The sequence below is a fragment of the Littorina saxatilis genome, linkage group LG17, assembly GCF_037325665.1.
Source record: "Littorina saxatilis isolate snail1 linkage group LG17, US_GU_Lsax_2.0, whole genome shotgun sequence".
NCBI classification, from domain to species: Eukaryota; Metazoa; Mollusca; class Gastropoda; order Littorinimorpha; family Littorinidae; genus Littorina; species Littorina saxatilis.
The window spans coordinates 22,418,483-22,431,065 of record NC_090261.1 but is presented as its reverse complement, the minus strand read 5'-3'; the positions used below and the strand labels follow the sequence as shown (position 1 = coordinate 22,431,065).

The 12,583-nt window shown below is 44.5% G+C and overlaps 1 protein-coding gene across 1 annotated transcript in view; it reads left to right on the top strand.

Moving 5' to 3' along the window:
• Window positions 1-10,098, top strand: part of LOC138953229 (probable G-protein coupled receptor CG31760) — a 55,574-nt gene extending 45,476 nt beyond the window's left edge. Inside the window, exons 11-14 of the mRNA XM_070325029.1 lie at window positions 1,832-1,970; window positions 2,834-2,939; window positions 3,591-3,764; window positions 10,024-10,098. Of these exons, the coding sequence (XP_070181130.1) occupies window positions 1,832-1,970; window positions 2,834-2,939; window positions 3,591-3,764; window positions 10,024-10,098 (494 nt within the window). The remainder of the gene's footprint in view (window positions 1-1,831; window positions 1,971-2,833; window positions 2,940-3,590; window positions 3,765-10,023) is intronic.
• Window positions 10,099-12,583: the final 2,485 nt, after the last annotated feature.

The window sequence follows — 12,583 nt, the reverse complement described above, 5'->3', positions numbered from 1 at the left end:
GCAAAGGTTTGACTGGAAACCGAGTGGTGGCTGATGAGAGTTGATAGAGGTTTGGTGTAGAGGATGAAAAGGACTGGCCCGAGAACAGATCATTGAGGAACTCCTAGTGAAAGGGTGGAAGTTTTGGAAGTGTGGTTGCCTGCTGAGACTGTCTGTGTTCTGTCCGAGAGATAGGATTGAAACCAGGTGAGTATGTGCTGTGCTGGAAAGTCCGAAAAAGAGATGGAGGCGGTCAAGAAGGATTTGATGGTCTATTGTGTCGAAAGCTGCTGAGAGGTCGAGTAGGGTGAGAATGGAGAGATTGCCACCATCCATCGCGCGCAGGAGGTCATTCATGACACAAACAAGCGCTGTCTCGGTGCTGTGACCTGCTCGGTAGGCGGACTGTGTGGTAGGAAAGAGGTTGTGAGAGTGAAGATAGTCAGAGAGTTGAGAAAGAACAAGTTTGTCAGTGATCTTGGAGAGGAAGGAGAGGTTGCTGACAGGACGGTAGTTTTTCAGGGTGTTCGGATCAAGGGACGGTTTCTTGAGAAGGGGGAGGACAATGGACTGTTTGAATGTGGATTGAAAGGTGCCAGAGAGAAGAGAAGAGTTGATGATAGAAGTGATAACAGGCAGAAGTTCATCTAGGCATTCTACAACAGTGGGACGGGGATGGGGTCAAGGGCACAAGAGTTAACTGCCGTTAGTGTCTGTTAAGAAATTAATTCATCCAAAAAAAATCCTACTATGCCAAGAGTGGGTGGCCGAGTGGTAAGTGCACTTGCCTCGGAAGCGAGAGGTTGCGAGTTCGACCCTGGGTCGGGGCGTAAGCAATTTTCTTCCCCCTTTCCTAGCCCAGGTGGTGGGTTCAAGTGCTAGTCTTTCGGATGAGACGAAAAACCGAGGTCCCTTCGGGTGGGGGGTGGGGGGGTGACCGGAAGTTGATGCGATCAAGTGACCACCAGTGAGAGTGACAGCTCTTTAATTGTTAAGACAAGACTGACTATTAGGGTTTAACGTCCTCTTAGACCAACTGGTCTATATTGGGGCAGGTATTGGTAATACGTTGAAGATATGGTGTGATACTTTGATTCGAACAAGCCCGCTGTGGCTGTCTTCTTCAGTCGACACACCAGCATTGGGTTTGTCTCGTCAAAGTATCGAAATACGATCATGATAATCGGAGACGAGAGATGATGCATGCGTGTCTTCGTGTTTTCCAAGCCCTGATACTTTCGCTGTGAACGTGCAGGGCCGGACCAAATGAGTTGTAAGGGGGGGGGGGGGGTTCCTCCTTTTTTTGGGGCGCAAATCAGCGAAGTGGCGAAGCCACAAGCGCGCGCCTGCAAAGCAGGCGCGCGAACTAGGGGCCGAGGGGCCGGGGGCATGCTCCCCCGGAAAAATTTTGAAAAACGGTTAAAATCTGTGCAATCTGGTGCATTCTGGGCCTTGTTTTGAGGGTTAAGAGCAGCATTGTTTTGGTGATAAAACTAGTAAAAAAAAACAACACTCAAAGCAAGGTACATGCTTTTTCCAGGGGTGGGGTTCCGGAACCCCTGGAACCCCCCCCCCTGGGTCCGGCCCTGAACGTGGGATCTTTTTCGTGCGCATGTGTGCACACGGGGGTGTTCGGACACCGAAGAGAGTCTGCACAAAGTTGACTCCGAGAAATAAATCTCTCGCCGAACGTGGGGATCGAACCCACGCTGATAGCGACCAACTGGCTACAAAGCCAGCGCGCTACCAACTGAGCTACGTCCCCGCCCTCCGACTAAGACAAGACACCCCTTTACACGGTAGAAATAAGCGTACGTGGGGACTAAAGCTGTTCGATCTTTCTATGTTTCAGTGGAAGTCTTGATGTTGCTGTTTGGGGTCTACCTGTGTTTCACAGTTCGCAAAGCGCCTGCTCATTTCAACGAAAGTAAACATATCACCTGGTCTACTTACAACGGCATTATTCTGGGTATCTTCATTATAACTCTAACGTAAGTTGCAGTCCTTCGCCGTACGTAAAGTTTGATACTTCCGTCGTATCGTTTTATGTGCAGAACGCTCTCTACATTGGTTTGTAGGTCGGTTTATTGCAGACATTTATTTTGGGTTGACAGTATCATCTGAAATTGATGGATGGGGGAATTAACGGTGTTCCTTTCGTTTAGTTATGAACTGGAACACAAGCGATTCAAACTGATTTTCACCCATGCATCGCTACCCACAGCGATTCCTAGCCTTTTCACGCACAAAAACAGCTGACTCAGATCACATGTAAACATGATTAATTTGCTCCTCATTCCAGTATAAGCGAGAGAAACGGGAACAGCTTACACCTCCGGTTCCCTTCAATATTCGGAGAGAAAAAAAATTTCTTTCCCAGAAAAATTGTGTTTATTCTTCTTCTTCTTCTGCGTTCGTGGGCTGAAACTCCCACGTACACTCGTGTTTTTTGCACGAGTGGAATTTTACGTGTAATGACCGTTTTTTACCCCGCCATTTAGGCAGCCATACGCCGTTTTCGGAGGAAGCATGCTGGGTATTTTCGTGTTTCTATAACCCACCAAACTCTGACATGGATTACAGAATCTTTTTCGTGCGCACTTGGTCTTGTGTTTGCGTGTACACACGGGGGTGTTCGGACACCGAGGAGAGTCTGCATACAAAGTTGACTCTGAGAAATAAATCTCTCGCCGAACGTGGGGACGAACTCACGCTGACAGCGGCCAACTGGATACAAATCCAGCGCGCTACCGACTGAGCTACATCCCCGCCCTGTGTTTATTCAGTTACATGACATGTTCATGTCAGTTGTAGCCATTATTCAATAACCAATACATAATGTGTCCTGTTACAGAAACTTTTTATCAACAACATCAGGCCCAGACGTCGTGTACATCTTGCTGATGTGTCAACTTCAGGTTTTTGTCACCATCGCTCTCTGTCTTATATTTGTGCCCAAGGTAAACGGCCGGCAACAGCACGCACACTCACATGTACTCACGCACTCACTTACGCACATACACACGCCACACATACACAAAAAAGCACGGGCGCACACACACACACGCACGCACAAACACACACACATGAGCGCTCGCACGCACGCACGCATGCAAACACACATATACACGCGCGCGCACACGCACTACACTGCCGGCATGCACCTTTTCGGAGAACGTACCACATGGAAAATGTGACCTTACAACTCGCACGAAGATGACAAAATAGAAACTGAGATGCATAAACACGAATACTGTGAGGAGGGAGACCTGCATTTAAGTCTATGTGTGTGTGTGTGTGTGTGTGTGTGTGTGTGTGTGTGTGTGTGTGTGTGTGTGTGTGAGCTTACGTCTGTGCCGGTGCGTGCATACGTGCATACACGCTAAATTGAATGTTTCCACTTTTTGACAACCTTTCTGTCATTAGTTTTGAACACAGAATTATATTGTTATATTCTATCAGAAGAAAATAGCAATACCAGTGTTTACCATGTGTTCTACTTTTGCTTGTAGAAGGATGTACTATTAGTATCACTGTGATCCAAACAGGTTTCAGACAGAGTGTTTCAAAGTGTAGCAATTTGAAGTGCATGCATCAATGTGTGTTTGCAGCTGTGGGCGTTGTACGTAGGAACGGCCCTGGATGAGGGAGGAGGGGCGGCGATGTCCACCAGAGTGGGCCCCGCCACCACCACCTGGATAACCATTAAGCAAAGTGTTCATACACAGGTTACACATGAAGACCTTCTAGAGTTCACCCTTTCCTCCTTCAATACGTCCAGTCAGGTGAGATGATGATGATGATGATGATGATGATGATGATGATGATGATGATGATGATGATTATGCAGCTTCCTGTCCTACATGCCTTTGTTGGTGTGCCTATTAAGGACTAGATAGTGTAATATGATATTAGGGGGAAACAAAACACACACACACACACACACACACACACACACAAATTCCGCTCCGAAGGAGCAAGACCAACCAAACCGACCCGATTCACCAGAGGGCTGGAATATAGGATTTTTTTTAAACATATAAGTCAGGTGAGAGTTTGGAATTAATAGCTTTATATCCGTCCAGACGGGCACAGGGGCCTAGTGCCAAGTGGTTAAGACGCCGCCCACCATGTTGAAGGTTCGGGGTTCGAATCCCAGGCGCGCCTGGCAGTGGATTAAAAGGTGGAGATTTTTCCGATCTCCCAGATCAACTTATGCGCTGACCTAAAAGTGCCTTACCCCCCTTCGTTTGTATACGCATACACAAGACCAAGTACGCACGGAAAAGATCCTGTTATTCATATCAGGGTTTGATGGGTTATAGAAACACAACTACTCAGCATGCATTTCCCAAAAACGGAGTATGACTGCCTAAAATTAATGGCGGCCCGGGGGAAGGGGGGTCACACTCGTAAAAAAACACATGCGAAAGTTGCAACCTGTGAATGCAGAAGAAGAAAATAATCGTTCCTGCTATGGCTAAGGCGGTTTTCACTTCTAGACGGGTTTCTCCCATTGAAGTTTTAATTTCCATGCAAAGTGACGTGAAATTAGCCTATTCTACCTCAGTGGGTCTAGCCCATACCCCAAAGCCAGTGATAGTCTGTCCATCTCTCTGTCTGTATATGTCTGGCTGGCTTGCTGTCTTGTCTTTCCTGCTCCCTCTCTCTCACTCTTGTCTCTCTTTCTCCCTCTCTCTCTATGTCTCTATTGTCTCCGCCTGTCTCTCTATGTCTATGTCTGTCTCATAGGATTATATATAATGAGTAGGATGTTCTTGTTTTTGTTTACTATGTGCATTTGTATGCTGGTGCTTGAGATGTGCTCATCTCCATGAAAAGGGCCCAAGGCCTACTCATTAAAACATTCAGACTTCAGACTATGTCTGTCTATGTATGTCTGTCTATGTATGTCTGTCTGTCTGTCTGTCTCCCACCCACCCACCCACCCCCCTTCCTCTCTCTCTCTCTCTCTCTCTCTCTCTCTCTCTCTCTCTCTCTCTCTCTCTCTCTCTCTCTCTCTCTCTCTCTCTCTCTCTCTCCAAACAGCTGTATTCAGTGAAAGCCCCCTAAATTTATTCGTAGTTTTCTTAGACATGCACTTAGACACTTGTTTTCTTTCAACTTTCGGCAAGTTTACTGAGATAAGTTGTTTGGAGATGTCCTGAGACTTTGTTTTCATTTAACGTTTTTACAGGAAGGCAGCTCATTTTTGAAACCTCCATCCCAGTCCGGGCTCCACCCGAATCGGTTGACGCTACCCAGTTCTTCTACACCAGGGCCACTCAGTTCTTCTAAACCGGGGAGTTCGACTTCTGATTGTGTCCAACTCACTCCCGTTGTTCTCACCCCAAAAACCTTGAGCTTTCAGGACACGCACACGTGTTAACCCGTCATTTGTAAAAATGTAAAATTATCGCATTCGCCCACAAAGTAATACATGCCTTTTATTATTATTATTAATATTTGTTGTTTAGAGCCTCTATGCTGGGTGGTGGGGGTCGGTTTGGGCCGGATAGGTAAAATATTACGATTTTTAGCATAACAAAGAAAGAGAAACAAATTCTAATAGATCCCTTGACTTTGGGGTAGCGCGACTCTGCTGCTGCTAGCTTTCCACTGCCGGGAGGAAGCGACCCGAAATTCCCAGCGATGGAAAAATAAAGTAATGAAAAACATTATTGTAAAAAAATAATAGATCCCTTGATTTTGGGGTAACACGACTCTGTTGCTGCCAGCTTTTCACTGGGAGGAAGCGACCCGAATTTCCCAGCGATGGGACAATAAAGTAATGAGAAAAGAAAAAAAGTCTAATAGATCCCTTGACTTTGGGGTAGCGCGACTCTGTTGCTGCTAGCTTTCCACTCGGAGGAAGCGACCTGAATTTCCCAGTGATGGGACAATAAAGTAATGAAAAAAGAATTAAATTTAAAAAAATCTAATAGATCCCTTGACTTTGGAGATGACAAGAAAATATCAGGCGCATTTATGTGATTTGTAAAACATTTGTGAAATGTTTTTACATTTTTTCAAATCGCGGGTTAACAACACGCCTGCTTGACATGATCATACAACGGTAGATCTAACGGTCCGCTTCCTTTACCGTGCACAGTCCCAGAGTGTAATGATGATTGACATGATCATACAACGGTAGATCTAACGGTCCGCTTCCTTTACCGTGCACAGTCCCAGAGTGTAATGATGATTGACATGATCATACAACGGTAGATCTAACGGTCCGCTTCCTTTACCGTGCACAGTCCCAGAGTGTAATGATGATTGACATGATCATACAACGATAGATCTAACGGTCCGCTTCCTTTACCGTGCACAGTCCCAGAGCGTAATGATGATTGACATGATCATACAACGGTAGATCTAACGGTCTGCTTCCTTTACCGTGCACAGTCCCAGAGTGTAATGATGATTGACATGATCATACAACGATAGATCTAACGGTCCGCTTCCTTTACTGTGCACAGTTCCAGAGCGTAATGATGATTGACATGATCATACAACGATAGATCTAACGGTCCGCTTCCTTTACAGTGCACAGTCCCAGAGCGTAATGATGATTGACAGTATCCTTGAGCAACCATTTGAAGGATTAATGTTTCACAGAAACATAATGAAAACATTCCTAGGTACAGGGATGAACGTTTTCATCTGGAGATCAGACTTGAAATTCCTGAATTAAAAAATCAATTTTGAATGAATGGCCTAATTTTCAAACCAGTCAGGGTGTACAGATCTGAGCAAGACCTGAAAACTCAGTCACAGTCAGGTTTTCCTCATTTTAAATTTTCTCAACTTTCAATCCCCTATGCATCAAGTTGAGGAGCGTTCATGAAAATTCCCCGCATATTGTTCCGGTTTGTTTGTGAATATTGTAAGACATCACATGATCTTGTATTTCCAACAAAAATGACATGAAAGCAATCATTGTTGTAGCGGCAATGAAATTTATTGCTGGCCACAGAGTTGCACGTACCCGTGCCGGAGACAGGCATCTTGACCTTTTGACTTGTGCCTGTCGGAAAAAATCTACAAGGCTGAATCAAGAGTCCAGCGACAATAGCAGTAAAAGTTCACGCAAAAGGGTGTTGGCCCCACATGCAGTAACAGCTTGCCGACAAAACTATGTCGACCTCGTGGACCTTGTTCTTGTCTGGTGACCTTGGTGTTCTGATGCGCTTATATGCATCTTTGATGTCCAGTCCTGTCCTGCTTCCAGATCATCTTCGTCGATATCATTCGCTGAGGCACAAACATTCAGGACACCTTTTCCTGGGCTGTTGTACGCTGGAGGTTCTCTTCGCGGCCTAACATCTTGAAGAAACAGAGATGCAACATCGTCAGTGGCAGCCGTTATAGGGACATCCTTTGAAGATGTTCTGTCTTAGAAGACCAGGCTCATGATCTCGTGTCCTGGAGTGTCGGACAGGTTTGGCATCAAGTCATACTGAACGACTGACAAGATGACGTGAAATTGTCTGTCACGAACCCTTCACGAATCTTTGCCAAATGAATAACACTTCTGTCTTCGTCCAGCCAATTTGATTTTTACCACATGCCCTGCAACGCTGTTTTGGGTCAGTTTAACAGTGTTATTTTTCGTTTGACATGTTCTTTGTTGCTGTTTAAAACCAACAAAAAAGTTATCCAACTGAATGTAAATATTCTGTCAAATGCAGTGCGACCTTGTTTTTCTTCAAAGCATTCCTGTTTCTGAATGTATCCACAGAATGGAAGCATCAGGAGTCCCAGTTGTTCTTGCATCGTGATGGAACCTGTCATAGCAGACTGGTTATTAGAGAATGATACCCTTCCTTCCCAGGGTAACTCTAATCGCATGCTAAACCCTGGCAAGAGTGATATGTTGTGGCGTACATGATAAAGGAAAGTATCTTTTTAAGTCAATGGCCAACCGTCTTGGGCTACCGGGCTGAGGTTAGTTACCACCCCAACAGTAGCCAGGTTCACGAGAAAGTTACCACCCCAACAGTAGCCAGGTTCACGAGAAAGTTACCACCCCAACAGGAGCCAGGTTCACGAGAAAGTTACCACCCCAACAGTAGCCAGGTTCACGAGAAAGTTACCACCCCAACAGTAGCCAAGTTCACGAGAAAGTTACCACCCCAACAGTAGCCAGGTTCACGAGAAAGTTACCACCCCAACAGTAGCCAGGTTCACGAGAAAGTTACCACCCCAACAGGAGCCAGGTTCACGAGAAAGTTACCACCCCAACAGTAGCCAGGTTCACGAGAAAGTTACCACCCCAACAGTAGCCAGGTTCACGAGAAAGTTACCACCCCAACAGTAGCCAGGTTCACGAGAAAGTTACCACCCCAACAGTAGCCAGGTTCACGAGAAAGTTACCACCCCAACAGTAGCCAGGTTCACGAGAAAGTTACCACCCCAACAGTAGCCAGGTTCACGAGAAAGTTACCACCCCAACAGTAGCCAGCCGCGGAGCTGGATTTGTTGAAATCACATACACACATCAGTTTTAACCAATCGGACCCCGCGGTAGGCTAGCGCTCCCGTTGGGGCGGTATTTTTCTCGTGCACTTCAGCCCTGAAGCCATTTTTTCACTCACATGCGAAGCAAAAGTGAGTCTATGTACTCACCCGAGTCGTCCGTCCGGCCGGAAAACTTTAACGTTGGATATTTCTTGGACACTATTCAGATAGATCAGTACCAAATTTGGCAAGATGGTGTATGATGACAAGGCCCCAAAAAACATACATAGCATCTTGACCTTGCTTCAAGGTCAAGGTCGCAGGGGCCATAAATGTTGTCTAAAAAACAGCTATTTTTCACATTTTTCCCATTTTCTCTGAAGTTTTTGAGATTGAATACCTCACCTATATATGATATATAGGACAAAGTAAGCCCCATCTTTTGATACCAGTTTGGTTTACCTTGCTTCAAGGTCAAGGTCACAGGAGCTCTTCAAAGTTGGATTGTATACATATTTGAAGTGACCTTGACCCTGAACTATGGAAGATAACTGTTTCAAACTTAAAAATTATGTGGGGCACATGTTATGCTTTCATCATGAGACACATTTGGTCACATATGATCAAGGTCAAGGTCACTTTGACCCTTATGAAATGTGACCAAAATAAGGTAGTGAACCACTAAAAGTGACCATATCTCATGGTAGAAAGAGCCAATAAGCACCATTGTACTTCCTATGTCTTGAATTAACAGCTTTGTGTTGCATGACTTTGGATGACCTTGACCTTGGGTCAAGGTCACATGTATTTTGGCAGGAAAAATGTGTAAAGCAGTTCTTAGTGTATGATGTCATTGCTAGGTTTAGTTATTTGACCTTGACCCTGAAGGTCATGTAAAGGTCAAGGTCAAGCATGTGAGTCGTATGGGCTTTGCCCTTCTTGTTTCTTTTTTATTTATTTATCTATTTTTGTCTGAATGAGAAGGATGCCAGCAGAGTGTGCTAACACACGGATTGATTTGTGATCGTTTACGTGTGATGCATGCGATGGAAGAGTGATTCCTTTGATGCAAAAATACAATTGTTTTCGACATATCATGTATAGATTGACAGTGCGATTGATAAAACGTGTTCTTAAGTAACAAATGTTATATTTATTTCTTAAATGAATGATAATTATGATCATGTACATTTTAAAGTTTTCTCATATAAACACACATAAGAGACGCAGACAATCTCCTGTCGTACAAAATCTTCATTTCTTTACTTTTCATTTCCTTTTGTTTCATTTAACCGTTGTATAGTATTTGCATCTAAGTCTATTGCGCGCACACACACACACACTCTCTCTCTCACTAAAAATAGTGTTCCTCTCACTATGCGTGTGTGTGTGCGTGTCTGTCTCACTCAAGATCATATTGTTCCTCCCGCTTTGATATTCAGTGTGTTCGCGTTTCGCCCTTATCTACACACGTCCACTTCTGTGGCGAACCAGCCATGCCCGTTGTTTTAAAATTGTGATAGTCCATATTTACATACTATTTGCATGGGATTGTATATCTCCTTCATATACATGTTCCAGACATGGGATTCAGAAAAAGTGATAATTAAGGAAAAAGAAGGTGGGGGTCTGGGGGCCGCAGAAGGCCCCCAGTAGGGTCCATGGGCGACGCCCCTGGTTGGGGTCTGGGGGCAAAGCCCCCAGAAGCTGAAGGTTTTTAGTGTTTTAGACACACAAAAATGGCCCTGAAATACATATTTCAGCTTAATCATAGCCCCCCCCCCCCCCCCCCTTTCTCTTCCTTCCCATGTTTCTCAAATTAATTTTACGCTAAGAGTAAGACTCAAAATAAGGAGGAGAGAGAGAGAGAGAGAGAGAGAGAGAGAGAGAGAGAGAGAGAGGCGGGGGGGGGGGGGGTGGTGGCGTGCGACGGTGTGGTTTCAATGTTCTTACCTTGTCGGTGCCAAACGACCCCAGTGACTGATTACCCGACTGGGTTTTCAGGATAGTCAGGTGCTTGTTGCTTTTCAAGTGGCTTTTGAGGGCAGTCTTTCCATTGGAGCCGTAGTTGATAACATTAACATCGTTGCACTAAGTGCACTGAGCTTTTCCCGGAAAGTTGATTTTAGCAAAAGCATCGCCAACTTTCATCTTGCTCAATGATACAACTTCATCGAGCCAGTCGAATCTCCAGAGATTTTTCTTGTACTTCTGCTGGTCAATTTCCCGGGCTAGAACGGTTTCGTCTCGCTTTAGCTTCCTCATCATTTTGGCAGGTGAGGTGGCTCAAAGCGATGTAAAAATGGCGCCGAATCATTCTCATACGGTATGCTTATACTGAATCCCCGATAGCTACGTTGAAACGGTGACTGTAGGAGACAAAGAGCGCGTTCCCATACGGATCGACCAGCAACAGTCTGACCGTTTTAGGAACCAACCGTTCAAGAATAGTATGGAATGGAGCGTCGCGATCAGCGGACCGGCCGAAAAACTTGGGTCTATACCTACATAAACATATACCCCAATATTTTCTCAGCGGATTTGCACGAATCTCAAGAATGATCCTTGGAGCCTAAAAATTTACGGAATTCCGTAAATTTACGGAAGAATCCCATGTCTGATGTTCAGGTGTTCCTCCCGTTTCTTGAAGATTTTTACGGTGAATCTCAGCTCACACTCCAAGAGAAACTCTTGGCTAAAATAGAAATTTTTGCATTTTGTTCATTGGCTGTTTTGCTTCAGAATGTAAGCTTTTGTTAAAACTTTTTGATGAAGTGTTTGAATGTTCCCAAACAACGAGTTACATACATTGTTTAGCAAAGCATAGTGTAGCAGATGATTATTGTTGTGTGTACATATGTATCATGTATCATTGGCACCTCAGGAAAGAATCCCCATTGTTTGTTCGTGTATTCTGCACAATAAAATACCAAGATAACAGCTGCCAAGTCATATTCATCTATGAATGACGGAATTGCATTCCTGTATCACATGTACAATGGAACTCTCAGAAAATCTGAGGTCTTAGAAGGAAGGGAGTCTAAAAACGGAGGTAAATTTACAGGCATTATGAACACAAAATCTGAAAAGCTAGGCTCTGAAAAAACAGGCTTCCGTTCTATTTCATCAAAGTATAAGGCATTGATATGTTACAAATCCTCTTCAAGTTGACAAACAGCAGAATTCGTAATGGGGAGGGGGTTTGAATGGACTGTAGTCTTTACCCCCGACCCCTCGCTATCTCTCCCTCTCCTGGATCTTGGTCTTACACAATCAACTTTGCAGGGGGCTCACATAGCAGGTACCCCTGTACTGCCCTCCTATGCGTTTGGAAATAGCTGTTACATAAGGATGGCTCACACAAAGAGCAAGCTGTTACATAAGGATGGCTCACACAAAGAGCAAGCTATCAATGCATCCAGCTCACACAAGACTGGCAACCAGTGTGTATTATTATTTTAGAACCCTATTTGTGCATGTATATATATATGTGATACTGAACCAAAAACCGCCAATTGCAGCTTTCTTAACCTGGACAAATCCCCCCCGCGGGTTAGGGGGAAGAATTTACCCGATGCTCCCCAGCATGTCGTAAGAGGCGACTAACGGATTCTGTTTCTCCTTTAACCCTTGTTAAGTGTTTCTTGTATAGAATATAGTCAATTTTTGTAAAGATTTTAGTCAAGCAATATGTAAGAAATGTTAAGTCCTTTGTACTGGAAACTTGCATTCTCCCAGTAAGGTAATACATTGTACTACGTTGCAAGCCCCTGGAGCAAATTTTTGATTAGTGCTTTTGTGAACAAGAAACAATTGACAAGTGGCTCTATCCCATCTCCCCCCTTTCCCCGTCGCGATATAACCTTCGTGGTTGAAAACGACGTTAAACACCAAATAAAGAAAGAAAGAATAAATGAATTCGCAACCTGTGTATATCAATGTACAGCCATGTTTGTGAGGAGAAAATGAGAAAGCAATTGCAAGAGCAGAGAGAAAAAACAACTTACAAGAGGGTACAGAGAAAAACTTTATACTTTAAAATTAAACTTAACTATTAAAACAAAGCAAACAAACACAAGATGCATTACACACACACACACACACACACACACACACACACACACACACACACACACACACA